Source organism: Phyllostomus discolor, chromosome X (assembly GCF_004126475.2).
Source record: "Phyllostomus discolor isolate MPI-MPIP mPhyDis1 chromosome X, mPhyDis1.pri.v3, whole genome shotgun sequence".
NCBI classification, from domain to species: domain Eukaryota; kingdom Metazoa; phylum Chordata; class Mammalia; order Chiroptera; family Phyllostomidae; genus Phyllostomus; species Phyllostomus discolor.
Genome location: NC_050198.1, coordinates 60,310,633 through 60,326,774, shown reverse-complemented (window position 1 = coordinate 60,326,774; position 16,142 = coordinate 60,310,633). Strand labels below are relative to the sequence as shown.

General features: G+C 39.5%; 1 protein-coding gene across 3 annotated transcripts in view; it reads left to right on the top strand.

Moving 5' to 3' along the window:
* Positions 1 to 16,142, top strand: part of CENPI (centromere protein I) — a 101,219-nt gene that overhangs the window by 39,229 nt on the left and 45,848 nt on the right. For 2 of the 3 annotated variants that reach the window (XM_028522928.2, XM_036017000.1), the window contains exons 6-7: positions 15,226 to 15,274; positions 15,515 to 15,561. The exons of the other annotated variant lie outside the window; for it this stretch is intronic. In XM_028522928.2, coding sequence (XP_028378729.1) covers positions 15,226 to 15,274; positions 15,515 to 15,561 — 96 coding nt within the window. The remainder of the gene's footprint in view (positions 1 to 15,225; positions 15,275 to 15,514; positions 15,562 to 16,142) is intronic. 3 annotated transcript variants of the gene reach the window in all.

The following is a 16,142-nucleotide window of genomic DNA, read 5'->3' as shown; positions in this document are numbered from 1 at the left end:
GACTATATTGCTATGAACTTCCCTCCCAGGACTGCCGTCATTGTGCCCCATAGGTTTTGGGCCGTTGTGTATTCATTTTCATTTGTTCCCAGAAGCTTTTTCATTTCTTTCTTGATCTCATTGTTCTCCTATTCATTGTATAATAATATGTTATTCAGTCTCCATAAATTTGACTGTTTTTTAATTTTTTCCCTTGATGTTGGTTTTTGGTTTCAAGCCATTTTGGTCTTACAAAATGCTTGGTATGATTTTGATTTTCTTGAATTTGTTGAGGCTTGTTTTGTGTCATCCTCTGACCTGTCTTTGAAAATGTTCCATGTGCATTTGAAAAGAATGTGTATTTTGCTTCTTTGGGATGAAAGGTTCTATATATATATATAGATATAGATATAGATATAGATATCTATATGTATAGATATACATATAGATATATACATATATCTATATAGATATCTATATGTATAGATATATATAGATATGTTAAGATAGATAGATAGATAGATAGATAGATAGATATAGATATGTTAAGTCCATTTGATCAGTGTTGTTCAGTGCCACAATATCCTTCTTAATTCTTTGTTTGGAAGATCTGTCGATAGTTGACAGTGGCATGTTAAATTCCTCTACTATATGCGTGTTACTGTCTATATCATTCTTCAAGTCCTGCAAGATTTTCTTTATATATTTGGGTGCCCCTGTGGTGGGTGCATGTATGTTTGCAATGTTTATGTCTTCGTGATGAATTCTTCCTTTCCGTATTCTGAAGTGAACTTCACTGTTTCTCTTTATGGACTTGATTTTGAAATCTATTTTTGTCTGACGTAAATATTGCTATCCTGGCTTTTTTTTTCTCTCTGTTTACTTGGAATATTTTTTTCCAACCTTTCACTTTCAGTCTGTGTAGGTCTTTTGTTCTGATGTGAGTCTCTTATAGACAGCATGTGTGCAGGTCATGTTTTCTTATCCATTCAGCTACCCGATGGCTTTTGATTGGAGCATCTAACCATTTACATTTAAGGTTATATTGATAGGTATTTATTCATTGCCAGTTTCCCCCTTTGTACCTGTGTTCTCTTCTCTCTCTCTCTCTCTCTCTCTCTCTCTCTCTCTCTCTCTCTTCTTTTCTTCATCTTGTTAAAGCACTCCATTTAGCATGTCTTGCAGTGCTGGTTTGGTGGAGGTGTATTCTTCTTGCCTTCTTTTGTCTGGGAAACTCCTTATTCTCCCTTCCATTTTAAATTAGAGTCTCGCTGGGTGGATTAGTCTTGGTTTAAGGCCTTTGCTTTTCATTCTTTGGAATATTTCTTGCCATTTCCTTCTGGTTTGTAGCGTTTCTGTTGAGAAGTCAGCTGCTAGTCTTATCGGAGCTCCTTTGTATGTTGCAATCTGTTTCTCATTTGCTGCCTTTAAGATATTCTATTTGTGTTTGAATTTTGCCATTTTAATTATGATGTGTATTAGAGTGGGCATCTTTGTGTTCATCTTTATCGGTACTCTCTGTGCTTCCTGGATTTGCATGATTTTTTTCCTCTCCAAGTTAGGGAAGTTTTCTGTCATTACTTTTTCAAACAGGTTTTCTATCCCTTGCTCCTCTCTTCTCCTTCTCGTATGCCTTTGATATGAATATTGTTATCTTTCATGTTGTCCTGCTGTTACCTTAATGCCTCTTTGTTCTTTTTGAGTCTTTTTTTCATTTTGTTGCTCTGTCTTGGAATTTGTTTCTACCTTGCCCTCCAGCTTAGTGATTTGATCCAGTGCTTCATTTAACCTGCTTTTGATTCCTTCTACTGTTACTTCTGCTATTATATATAAAAAAATTCTGATATTATATTTTTCATTTCCTCCTGTCTCTTATTGATGGTTTCAGTGTCCTCTTTCTGGTATAGTTTGCAGTAAATTCTTTGAAGTTTTCCTGGAGTTCTTAGAAGTTCTCAGTGATTTCCTTGAGCATCTTTATAATTATTATTTAGAACTCAGGGTCTGATAGTTTGGTTGCCTCAATTTTGTTTAGCAGTCTTTCTGGAGATTCCTTTTTTCTTTAGATTGGCGGTTGTTGCTTTGTCTTCCCATTTTAGTTTCCTCTTCTCGTTTGTTTTCACTCCTTCAATTGATTTGCTTTGACTCTCCATCTTTGTCTTCTGATCTTCTGTGGTAGGAGAACTCTTTGACTGAGTGGTGCAATCTCCTTTATCACCTGTGTTTGATATTATTGCACCGCCCTTTATGCCCTTTATGTGGTTGTATTTGGGTTTTGGTTGTTGTTGGGTCATTCTTTGGTGGGGTCTAACCTCTGGCTTACTGATTGACAGTCATTCAGCCTTCCATGTCTTGTATACTGTTATAAAGGTGCTGCCAGAACAGCAAACACCATAGGAAACAGACCCATAACCACAGTTACACTATCAACAGTCAATGTGCCAATATTAATAATGGTGTAATGAGATTAAGACTATTTATAAGAAAGGAAAAATGAATATGACATGACTAACTAGAAGAAGAGATTTTTTAAAATTTTATTTTAATCATTGTTCAAGTACAGTGTTTTCCCTTTTACTCCCAATCCAGCCCACCCTCCCAACCCTCCCCACTTCCCTCCCATTATCAACCTCCCCTTATATTTTTCCATGTGTCCTTTAAATTTGTTCCCGTGAACCTTTCCCATTGTCCCCTGAAATTCCCTCTTCTCTCGCTTGTGGTCACTGTCAGCCTGTCCTGTATTTCAGTGTCTTCAGTTATATTTTGCTTGCTTCTTTGTTTTGTTGTTTACGTTCCTGTTAAAGGTGAGATCATATGGTATTTGTCTTTCCCTGCCTGGCTTGTTTCGCTTAGTATAATGCTTTCCAGCTCCATCCAAGCTGTTGCACAGGGTAGGAGCTCCTTCTTTCTTTCTGCTGCATAGAATTCCATTGTGAAAATGTACCATAGTTTTTGGATCCATTCATTTACTGATGGGCATCTAGGTTGCTTCCAGCATCTAGCTATTGTAAGTTGTGCTGCTATGAACATTGGGATGCATAGGTTCTTTTGGATTGGTGTTTTAGTATACTTAGGATACAGTCCCAGCAGTGGAATTGCTGGGTCAAAAGGCAGATCCATTTTTAGTTTTCTGAGGAAGTTCCATACTGCTTTCCATAGTGGTTGTACCAGTCTGCAGTCCCACCAACAGTGCACTAGGGATCCTTTTTCTCCACAACCTCTCCAACGCTTATTATTTGTTGCTTTGTTTATGATGGCCATTCTCTCTGGTGTGAAGTGGTATCTCATTGTGGTTTTAATTTGCATTTCTCTAATACCTAGCGATATTGAACATCGTTTCATGTCTCTTTGATTTTCTGTATGTCCTCCTTGGAGAAGTGTCTGTTCAAGTCCTCTGCCCATTTTTTAATTGGATTCCTTGTCTTCTTAGAGTGTAGTCGTATAAGTTCTTTATATATTTTGGAGATTAAACCCTTGTCGGTGGTATCGTTGGCAAATATGATTTCCGGTATAGTTGGTTCTCTTTTAATTTTGAAATGGTTTCCATTAGCTGCGCAGAAGCTTTTAATTTTGATGAGGTCCCATTTGTTTATTCTTTCCTTTATGTCCCTTGATCTAGCGGACAAGTGAGTAAAAAAGTTTCTGTATGAAATATCTGAGATTTTCCTACCTACATTCTCCTCTAGGACTTTAATGGTGTCACGGTTTATATTTTAAGTTTTTTATCCACCTTGAATTTATTTTGTATATGGTGTAAGTTGGTGCTCGAGTTTCATTTTTTTGCATGTGGCTGTCCAGTTCTCCCAACACCATTTGTTGAAGAGGCTATTTTTACTCCATTTTATGTTGCTGCCTCCTTTGTCAAATATTAATTAACCATAGAGACTTGGGTTTATTTCTGGTCTCTCTGTTGTGTTCCATTGGTCTATGTGCCTGTTTTTATGCCAGTACCAGGCTGCTTTGATTACAGTGGCCTTGTATTATAATTTAGTCTCAGGTATTGTGATCCCTTCTACTTTACTCTTCTTTCTCAGAATTGCAGCAGCTATTCAGGGTCGTTTATGGTTCCATATAAATTGTTGAAGTGTTTGTTCTATGTCTGTGAAATGAGCCATTGGTACTTTAACAGGTTTTGGATTGAATGTGTAAATTGCTTTGGGTAGTATGGACATTTTGGTTATATTAATTCTTCCAATCCATGAACACGGTATATGTTTCCATTTGTTTGATTCTTCCTTGATTTCTTTCCTGAGTGTTATGTAGTTTTCTGAATACAGGTCTTTTACCCCTTTGGTTAGGTTTATTCCTAGGTATTTAATTTTTCTTTTTGCTATTTCAAATGGGATTTTTTCTTGATTTCTGCTTCTGCTGTTTCATTGTTGGTGTACAGAAATGCCTTTGATTTCTGGATATTGACTTTGTATCCCGCTGTTTTGCCAAATTCATTTATTAGGTCAAGCAGTTTTTTGGTGGAGTCTACAGGATTTTCTATGTACACTATCATGTCATCTGCAAACAGTGACAGTTTTGTTTCCTCCTTTCCAATTTGGGTGCCTTTTATTTCTTTTTCTTGTCTGATTGCTGTGGCTAAAACTTCCAGTACTATATTGAATAGAAGTGGTGAAAGTGGACAGTCTTATCTTGTTCCTGATCTTAGTGGAAAAGATTTTAATTTTTGCCCATTGAGAATGATGTTAGCTGTAGGTCTCTGATATATGGCCTTTATTATGTTGAGGAATGCTCCCTCTGTTCCCCCTTTGCTGAGTGTTTTTATCATAAATGGGTGCTGTACCTTATCAAATGCTTTTTCTGCATCTATTATATGATCATGTGGTTTTTGTCTTTGCTTTTGTTTATGTAATGTATTACATTTACTGATTTGCGAATATTGTACCATCCTTGCATCCCTGGGATGAATCCCACTTGGTCATGGTGTATGATCTTTTTAATGTATTGTTGGATGCGGTTTGCCAGTATCTTGTTGAGGATTTTAGCGTCAATGTTCATCAGCAATATTGGCCTGAAGTTTTCTTTCTTTGTTGTGTCTTTATCTAGTTTTGGAATTATGATGATGTTGGCCTCATAAAAAGAGATTGGGAATCTCCCATCTTTTTGGATTTTTTGGAATAGTCTGTGAAGGATAGGGGTTAGCTCTTCCTTAAATGCTTTGTAGAATTCTCCTGTGAAACCATCTGGCCCAGGGCTTTTGTGTGTTGGGAGTTTTTTGATTACTGCTTCAATTTCTTTTGCTGTTATTGGTTTGTTCAGGCTTTCTCCTTCTTTTTCATTGAGTTTTGGAAGATTATATTTTTCTAGAAAGTTGTCCATTTCCCGTAGGTTTTCAAATTTCTTGGTATACAGTCTTTGTAGTAATTTCTTACAGTCCTTTGTATTTCTGTGGTATCAGTTGTAATCTCTCCTCTTTCATTTCTCACTGTGTTTGTTTGGGTCTTCTCTCTTTTTTCCTGATGAGTCTGTTTAAAGGCTTGTTGATTTTGTTTATCTTCTCGAAGAACCAGCTCTTGGATTCATTGATCCTTAGAATTGTGCTTTTAGTCTCTGTGTCATTGAATTCTGCTCTGATCTTGGTTATTTCCTTCCTTCTGCTTGCTCTGGGCTGCCTTTGTTGTTGTTCCTCGAGTTCTTGTAGATGTAGGGTTAGGTTGTTTGTTTGGAATGTTTCTAACTTTTTTAGGTGGGCCTGTATCGCTATGAACTTTCCTCTCAGGACTGCCTTGGCTGTGTCCCATAAGGTTTGGGTTGTTGTGAGTTCATTTTCATTCGTTCCCAGAAACCTTTTGATTTCTTCCCTAATATCATTCTTGACCCATTCATTGTTTAATAGCATGCTATTTAATCTCCATGATTTTGAGTGTTTTGGGTTTTTTTCCTTGGGGTTGGTTTCTAGCTTCAGTGCCTTGGGATCTGAGAAAATGCTCGGTATGATTTCAATTTTCTTGAAATTGTTGAGGCTTGTTTGTGTTCTGTCTTGTGGTCTGTCTTTGAGAATGTTCCGTGTACATTTGAAAAGAATGTGTATTTAGCTTCTTTGGGATGGAGGGTTCTGTATATATCAATAAAGCCCATTTCATCTAGGGTATTGTTCAATGCCACAATATCTTTGTTGATATTTTTTTGGAAGATCTGTCCATTTTTTATAGTGGGGTGTTAAAATCCCCCACTATAATTGTGTTGCCGTCCATGACTTTCTTGAAGTCCTCTAAGATTTTCTTTATGTGTCTGGGTGCTCCTATGTTGGGTGCATATATATTTACAAGATTTATGTCCTTTTGTTGGATTCTTCCCTTGAGTATTATGAAGTGACCTTCTGGGTCTCTCTTTATGGCCCTTTTTTGGAAGTCTATTTTGTCTTATATGAGTAATGCTACCCTGTCTTTTTTTTTTTCCTGTCTATTTGCTTGGAATATTTGTTTCCAGCCCTTCACTTTCAGCCTGTGCAGGTCTTTTATCCTGGGGTGGGTCTCTTGTAGGCAGCATATGTGTGGGCCATGTTTTCTTATCCAATCAGCCATTCTATGTCTTTTGATTGGAGTTTTTAATCCATTTACATTTAAGGTTATTATTGATAGGTACTTACTCATTGTCTTTTATGTACGTGTGTTCCTCTCTCTCTCTCTGTTTTCCTTCCTTTCCTTAAAGCAGTCCCTTTAGCATCTCTTGCAGAGCTGGGTTGGTGGAGGTGTATTCTTTTAGACTTCTTTTGTCTGAGAAGCTTCTTATTTGGCCTTCTATCGTGATTGAGAGCCTTTTTGGGTAAAGTAGCCTTGGTTTCAGACCTCTGGTTCTCATTACTTGGAGTATTTCTTGCCATTCTCTTCTGGCTTGGCGTGTTTCCATTGAGAAGTCAGCTGTTAGCCTTATTGGGGCTCCCTTGTATGTTACTTCCTGTTTCTGCCTCACTGCCTTTAAGATTCTCCCCTTGTCTTGAAGTTTTGCCATTTTAATTATGATGTGTCTTCGAGTGGGCCTCTTTGGGTTCCTCTTGATTGGGACTCTCTGTGTTTCCTGGATTTGTGTGACTTTTTCTCTAATCAAATTAGGGAAGTTTTCCTTCATTACTTTTTCAAATAGGTTTTCTATTCCTTGTTCTTCTTCTTCTCCTTCTGGTATCCCTATTATACAGATATTATTACATTTCATATTGTGTTGCATTTCTCTTAATCCCTCTTCATTCTTTCTGAGCCTCTTTTCCTTTTCTTGCTCTTTCTGGGTGTCGTTTTCTACTTTGTCCTCTAGCTCACTATTCTGATCTTTTGTATAACCCTCTTTTTCATTCCTTCTGCTGTGTTCCTCAGTTCAGAAATGGCATTCTTCATTTCCTCTTGGCCCTTGTTGAGAGTTTCTATTTCCTTTTTCATGTTTATATAGTTTGCAGTGAGATTGTTGTAGCTTCCCTCTAGTTTCTGATAGCTGATTGAGAGTTCTTTGAACCTCCTGATAATCATTGTTTTGAACTCAGTATCTGATAGTTCAGTTGCCTCTATTTCATTTAGCATTTTCCCTGAGGCTTCCTCCTTTCTCTTCACTTGGGGATTGTTTCTTTGTTTTCTCATTGTTCGTGCAATTCTTCTTGTTAGCCTCTGTTTCTTAAATTGATCTGTTCTGGTTCTCTGTTATTATGGTGTGAACTTCTGTGGTAGAATGCTTGTGAGATTCAGTGGTGCAGTGTCCTTTGTGTATCCTGGTGTTCACAACTCCCCACTACTATTTTTTGTGATCAGTTGGAGGAGTAAGGCAAAATGGGTTAAGACAGCAAGACAGTGTACTATGATATTTACGTTAGCAGCCAGTAGAGAAGAGATGGGTTATCCTTTGGCTCCTTATAGTCTGAACCGTGATCCTCCACCCCACTATTCACGTTTTAGAAAGGATGGAAGGAGGGTAAGACTCTTACTGGGTACGAAAGGATTGTTAGATGGAACTAGCAAGCTGTGAGGCTGTGGGAGTTTAGATTCTAAGGTAGGGTTGGCTTAAAGGTTAGTAAATAGGAGTAGTGTATAAAAGAATAGAGACAACCTCCACAATAGTATAGTTCCGGACATTGCAAAATGTTCTGAGATCAGGGAGGGCTGTTGAGTAGTATTTACAATTGTATGGGCTAGGTCTTATTTACAGTAATAGTAAAAGAACAGTCTTCTGTCAGAATTGATGAGATCCAGATTACAGGAATGAGGAGTATGGAACCTTGAGAGGTGTATTAATGGAACACAGATGAAGGATAGTAAATTATCAACACACTGTGACTGAGATACCATGGGGAACCTATCAAATGACAGTATAACCAGCCAAGCAAAGATGATTATACAGAAAGAAAAAGAATAGCAAAATACTATTAGAATAAAAAATGTCGGAAAAGTGAGAAAAAGATAATACAAATTTGCAGTAACTTGCAAGATCAAAAAAGAAAAGGGAAAAAAGCAGAAGATGGAGTGCAGGAGAGATAAATTTGGAGTGGAAGGAATAATACTAGGATGAATGGAAGAGAAACAGAAGGGATTGAGAGATATAATAATGAGAAGAATTGAAAAATAAAAAGTCACTTAAAACACAAGATAAAATCAATCAACCAACAACAGCGAAACAAAACAAAACAAAACAAAACAAAACAAAACAAAACAAAACAAAAAAACTTCTTGTTGGTTTCTGACTGTCCAGACCCGTTTCTCTGATCTTGCTGGCTTCAGCTGGCTAAGGGACATTTGAAATGCTTATTACTCTTCCCATCCAAATCTCAGTAAGTCTCTCAGGTACTATCCCCAGGGCCAATCTGACTTTCCCCTGCAGGACCCTGGGTGCTCCCGAGCACGCTTGCTCTCCGGAGCTCACTGCCGCGTTCTCCCGGGCTCCCGGGTACCCGCAGGGTTACAGCTCTGTGATCTCAGGAAGCACCTGTGCTGTTTTGGGATTCACTCTGCCATCTCTGGGGATCATAAAAGGGCGTGCCCATCCACCAAATTTTTGAGTTTCTGGCTCTAGGAATGCACTAAGCGCCGCGTCCCTTCTGGGTTCACAGCTCAAGAATCAGGATTCCCTAAGGGGCGAGCTTTTCCATGGTTCAGCACCGCAGGCTCCAGCAACCTGAGAATGCCCGCACCCTTTCCTGGATCGGGGCTGTGATGTCTGGGTTTTCCACCAATCCACACTCCCACCAGGCTAGGGGTGCGGGCGCTCTTGCAGGCCGCCCCTGGTCGTGCCGGCTGGAGGTACTCACTTCTCCCAGGGCTCTGGGTGGGTGTTCACTGTCCCTGGGTGATTTTTTTTCCCCCAGTCCAACTGGCCTCTCTGTGAATTCAAGCAACAAGGTCTCCCCTGGTGTTGCTTAACCCCCGTATTCCGGGTAGGGAGCAGTGACTCCCCTCTCCCAGGATCCCTGAGGCATACCCGGGGGAGCACCGGGCTTGGGGACTGCAACCACCCTAGTCCCCGCGCTGATCCCTGGGTCCCTTTTGTCCTGAAGCAGTCTCCTAACCGTCTGGTTTTTCAATCATCACAATAAATTTTGATGTCCTGTTTTCAAAAATGTTTCGGTAACCTAGGCCACTTGCTCTGTTCCTCCACCGATCTTCGAGTTTTCTTCCTCTTCACAGAAGTCAAGAATCACGCTGCGTAGAGTAAAGCCACCATCTTCCCCCCTCCAGAAGAGATTTTGTGAGGGTAGAGGGAGATGTAATAATAAGAGTAGGGAATAGAGACAAGACAGAATGGGAAAGAAAATAAATTTTACTTCATAACTTAAAAAATAGAGGGGGAGTCCTGGTTGGTGTAGCTCAGTGGATTGAGCGCGGGCTAGGAACCAAAGTGTCCCAGGTTCGATTCCTAGCCAGGGTACATTCCTGGGTTGCAGGCCATAACCCCCAGCAACTGCACAATGATGTTTCTCTCTCTCTATCTCTATCTCCCTCCCTTCCCTCCCTAAAAATAAATAAATAAAATCTTTAAAAAATAGAGGGGGAAGTGTAATAAAGTAAGAGAGGAGAAGTGTGTAGTATTAGGTTAAAGCCAAAATTTAAAGAAAAAAATACATATTTGTATATCTGTAGTGAGAAAAAACTACCACCACCACAACAAAAAAAGTATACATTTATATATAAAAAAATAATATGGTTCTAATTGCGGAAAAATTTCTACCACAGAGACATCAACAGAGACAAAATTTCTACCACAGAGATTTATATAGGTGGGATTGGGAATGAGAGGGCACAAGGAAAGAGAGAAGAGCTTAAGAGATATTTAGAGGAAAGAGAAATTATTTTGAGGGGATAGAGGAAAAAGAATATGGGATGGAAACCTAGCTAAGCCAGGTGAAAAATTCATGTTTAAAGTAAGAAAGGGAAGGGCAGGAGGAAGACAAGAATGGGGTAGGAGAGGGGAATGGTGAAATTTGAGATTTGAAATCTAAAGATACTATCTAGAAATAAGATTGAAGAACTGTAGCAACAACCACCTTATCCACTACCTATGAGCAAAGATTAACAAAGATGGAGAGAGGACACAGGTATTTTGAGAGTGGGAAAAAGAATGCGAGATGACCAATGACAAGAACAATGGTTTTGACAGGCTGGATGGGGAAAAAAATAGTAAGAGTGCAGAATTGAAACAAGTTGTAGCAAGAGAGAAAACAAAATTGAAACAAAAATAAGAAGAAAGAAGAAGGTGAAATGGGGTAAGAGAAAGGAGGAGCAAATTATGAGAATTGAAATAAACTATAATATCATATCTGGTGACTCAATATGCACAAACTTGAAGGACAAGAAATGAATGTTGAAAAACTATGCAGGATGCCCTGGCTGGTGTAGCTCAGTGGACTGAGTACCAACTTTTGAACGAAAGGGTTGCTGATTCAGTTCCCAGTTAGATCACATGCCTGGGTTGCAGGCCAGGTCCCCAGTAGGGGGCACAGAAGAGGCAACAACACATTGATGTTTATCTCCCTCTCTCCCTCCCTTCCCTCTCTCTAAAAATGAATAAGTTAAATCTTAAAAAGAAATTATGCAGGAGAGGAAATATTGCAAATCATGGAGAAGACCGCAGTGGGTTTTTTCTTGGTAGCATCTGGTATTTACCACTGATTTTTTTTCTGCTGGAACCATCTCTGGTAATGTCAGATAGTGTCCCAACTGGCCTCAGGCAGCCTGTTGGAGACTTCCAGGGATCTACTGTCTTTGGCTGTCTCCTTCAGTTGTTAATCTAGTCACTTTGCACTCAGCAGTCAGCAGTCAGGCGTAAGCACCACAGGGTGTAGTAGAGTAATTCCTGTGGGCTGGGTTACTGCTTCCCCTCAGGTTGATGCCACTCAGAGGGGGTTGCTCTAAGATGGCTCCTGCAATATTGGGGATGACTCAGAACCAGGATCTTAGCTGCTGTTCTCTCAGTTCTCTCCCCAAAGCCACATCTCCAGTTTCTCCTCAAGTGTCTCTAGTCCACTATGTCCACCCTTTGCCAGTGCTCAGTGTAAGTGGCTGCAAATGAAAATTTATGTGTTGGCCCTTTAAAGGCTCTCTGTGTGTCCACCTGTCTGTCCCTGCCAGAGAGAAACCCTGCTGCTTTTCACAGCTATTATCTGGGTACATTTCAGGCTCTGGTGCTCTAGGCTGGGGAGCCCAGCTTGACATTTAGGCTCCACACTTCTCAGTGGGATTCCCCAAGCTGCTGAAATACTCATCTAGCACTTCAGCTGCTGCCTGTGGGTGCCCAGCCAGCCCTCTCACATCTCTGCACTACATACCAGTCACGTTTTAGCAGGGGTTTTTTTGGTTCCTTGTGTACAAATCATTGATTTGATTCTCAGCTTCATCCACTCTACTGTTCTTTCCCTGTAAATTGTTCTTTAATGAGTGTATCCTTCATTTCTGACTGGATCTTTTTTATGCTGTTGTCCTTACTACATTCCTTGAGCATCCTTATAACCAGCGTTTTGAACTCTGTATCTGATAGATTGCTTATCTCTTTGTTTAGTTCTTTTCTGGAGTTTTGATTTGTTCTTTCATTTGGGTCACATTTCTTTGTCTCCTCATTTTGGCTGCTTCCATGTGTTTGTTTCTTTGTATTAGGTAAAGCTGCTATGACTCCCTGTCTTGGTAGTGTGGGCTAATGTAGTAGGTGTCCTGTAGGGTCCAGTGGCTCAGCCTCTCCTATGACCCAAGCTGGGTACTCAAGGGGTACCATTCATGTGGGCTAAGTACTCTCTCCTCTTGTAGTTGAGTCTTAATTGCTCTTGACAGGTCAATGGGAGGGATTTGCCCATGTCAATCAGGTGCAAGGGCTGGTTGTGACCAATGACCACCAACCATCTCACTCGGAGGAGGATCAGCTCTGCAGGGGCAGGGTGGTGGTTCTGCGACATGGTCTGTAGTTGTCCACTGGGTAGATTGGCTCTGGGCTTTCCCAGATGTCACAAGCCAAGGTCAGCACTGGGGCCACACTGCACGTGTTGTAAAGCAATCTGAGATTGCTGCTATTTGTGCTGGGTGTGGAGATTCCCAGGTGAAGCCAAGCTATGAATCTAGTCTGGCTGCTGCTAGTGCCAGGCCTGTGGTCACTTAGCAAGAGGTACAAGGCTGGGGGTGGCCCATAATTTGAGTGTTTTGGAGCCTCAGGTAAACTCTAAGGTGGGGCAAACAGTGTAAGCCACATTGATGGAGTCTCAGATATGTCTCCTGCCTGCTGGTTCTGTGGCTGTGTGAGGGTAGGTCTCAAAAAAGGCACAGTGGCTTCTGCCCTCCTCTTTTTCTGAAAGAGAGCTCTTCCTTGGTACTTGCCCTGATGCCAAACACTTCATTTCCTCCCCATATGCCACTGGTGCCCTTCAGGCTGCTATCTTGTTGCTGGAGTTGAGGAAGTTCATCTGCGCAAGTTCATCATGAGCCCTTTGATAAGAACTGCCAAGGAGTCCAATAGTTTGTGTTTTTTTTTCCACCAACTCCAATCCCACTCGTTTCTGCAGCTAGAAATTATGGGGCTTCTCTTCCTGGCACTGTTGCCATGGGCTGGGGGGCCTGGGACCCCTAACACCTGGGTTATCCCTCCCAGATTTGTATTCACCAAATGTGGGTGTGGGACCCTCCCATTTCGCAACTATGTGTCTCCTACTCTTCAGGAACGATGTGGTTTATTTGTTCTGTAGTTGTCAGACTTCCATTCAACTCGATATCTGATGATTCTGAGTGATCTTTGGTGTGCACTTTAGTTTTAATTTTGATGTGTTTCAGCGAGGAAGTGAGTTGTGTTTACCTATGTCACCATCTTGACTGGAAGTCCCGATTTCTGACTGTTCTGAATGATGGTTATTTTATAGTTTAGTTTTAATTTTGATGGAGTTTTATGAGGAGGTGGCTTGTAATTTGTTTACCTATGCCACCATCTTGACTGGAAGTCCCTCTTTTTTTTTCTGTATTTTAAAAAAATACTTATTGGAGTATAATATACGTACAGAAAATTGCCTATAAGTTAGCAGCTCAATGAATTTTTATAAACTAAAAACATTTGTGCACATATCACCCACATCAAGAAATAGGGAGCCTAACTTGTAAAAGCATTCCTTCAGAAGACTCATTTTTATATAATTTGGTAGAAGCCTTACTCTGCCTTGAGTCAGATATGGTAGTTAGTTATTTGCTAGAAAGGCATTTGTGAGGTCCTAGACACATACGAGTTTTTCCTTTCTAGATGTGATTAATAGAGAATGTCAGATTTTCTATGCTGTTGGTGCCTAGGCAAGTGATTGTGTGAGACTTATTTCATACCCAGCATGTTAAATAGTGTTACTAATGTTTATATTTTAAGGGTGTGAAATAATGAGAGAGAAACATTGATCAGTTGCCTCTCATATGTGTGCCAGCTGGGGACCTAACCTGCAACCTAGGCCCTGACTGGGAATCCAAGCGGCAAACCTTTTGCTTTGCAGGACTACTCTCACCCAACTGAACCACACTGGTTAGGACAAAATAATGAGTTGTCCTCATTATTTTTTTTCCATGAAAGTTATTATATTTTGTGTCAAATATGGCAGATGTGGTCATAATATATATTCATTCCTTTAAAAAAGAATTCCTTATCTAAGTTCATTCTTCTTACCAGTATGTTTGGAGTCTTTCTGAATCTTTTGCTAAGTAGGGGAGAGGCAGTATGAACTGTCATACTTTAGACTTTAAACTTTAGAGTCATGACTACTAAAATGCAAGTTTGCTTTTTAAAAGTCTGCTTTTAAAAAGTTACCTTCTCTAGTTCCATTAAATGATTTATTTTTCAGTTTCCTAACATCTAGAGCAATTGTTGGCATATTTTTTTCTTGAAGGACTAGGTAGTATACATTTAGGCTTGAGGGCCATACTGTCTCTGTCACAACTACTCTACTGGTGTAGTGAAAGCAGCTTGCTGTATAGACAGTACATAAAGGAGTAAGTGTGGCTGTGTTCCAAATTGATTTACAAAAGCAGATTTGTTGATTCCTGATCTAGAATAAAACCTCAACAAATGGACACTCAAAATCAAATGGTATAAGGGAACCAATCATTTAGTAGTTTAAGTAACAGATTTATTGATTGTGTGCTATTTGCCAAACCCAGAGCTAAATGGTAAATTAAATTATCATATTATATTCACTTATTGGAATATTAAGATCATTGGAAATGATATTTTGAACACCAAGCAACATGGGAACATGTTTTTAAGTGGGAATTCAGGCTTAAAGTTTTAAGTTTGTGTGTTAATAAATATGGACTAATAGAAGGAGTTTATGAATTTTTGTTAGGTAGAAGTTTTTCTGTTTTTCAAACTGCAGTGTTTTGTATTTTAAAAATAAATTTTAAAATGACATCACAGGATACTGATTAAAACTTGTTATTTGTCTCCCTGGCTGATGTGGCTCTGGACTGAGCATCAGCTTGTGAATCAAAGGGTCACTGGTTCAATTCGCAATCAGAGCACATGCCTGGATTACAGGCCAGGTTCCCCAGTTGGGAATGTGAAGAGGCAACCACACATTGATGTTTCTCTCCCTCTGTTTCTCCCTCCCTTCTCCTCTGTCCAAAAATAAATAAATAAAATCTTTAAAAAACTTTTTATCACTACTGTGTAATATGAAAAAGAGAAGCTTTAGAGTATTTTCCAAGGATGTCCTGAAGCCTTTTCACTTAATCAGGATAAAATTGACATTTGAGGAGAATTTGTTGCTGTTGTGTTCCACATGTATTATTTCTTTCTTTTTAAAAGTTTTTTCTCTTTTAACAGTGCCCTTATGTCTGCCATTTCCTGTATTTACTTACTAAAAAAGAGAATGGTGAGTATTTTTATTCCAGTTATATTACCTTCACTGTGTTGAACTAGCATTTGTATTGGCCTTTATAAAGTTAACTATTAGCATTACTTCTATGACAGAATTTTGTGGGAATTGCTTTTTAGTACTTTTATCTAAGCATTTGCTTAATGGCTTAACTAAGGTGTTTATATTCTTAAAGTGTAGTAAGAAGCAGGTGTATGAGCCACATCCATAGTACTTTTTTTATTTTACCTTTTCTAGTCAAACCATTTCGTGTGAGAAAACTGCTTGATCTTCAGGTGAAAATGGTGAGTACCACAAAGACCCAGAACTAGCCAGTGTACTCTGTGATAAGTATTGAGCTAGGCTTCAGAGATAGAAAATGGAATGAGTCATTACCTTTGAGGCACTTGTTGTCTAGGCAACTCAGTCAACAAAATTAAACCGAATCAAACTGTGGTCAAGGAGGAGTGGTGATCCTTGAGAGACCTTTTAAGGCAGGGGTATCAAACTTATTTTCACCGGGAGCCACATCAGCTTTGTGGTTGCCTTCAAAATAAAGTGACCAGTACTTTATTTTATTAAAATAAAGCGACCCGTTTATTTTTGGGTGTGGGTGTGATCTAGGACAGTATTCTCTTATGGATACTTACACTTCAGTATATCCCCCAGACCATTATCTCTTGTCCTTATAGCTGTCTTGCATTGTTATTTCCACTATACCTGTCAGGTAAGAGAAGTTTGTGAAGCTTTGGGTACAAAGCAACAGGTAGTTGTAGTGCCTATGCCTAACTCCTGAAACCTTCATGACCCACCGGAAAACATTCAGATTTAATGAAAAAACACAAACACGTGTGCACACTTGTGCTTCTCCAGTATGAAGTTTCCT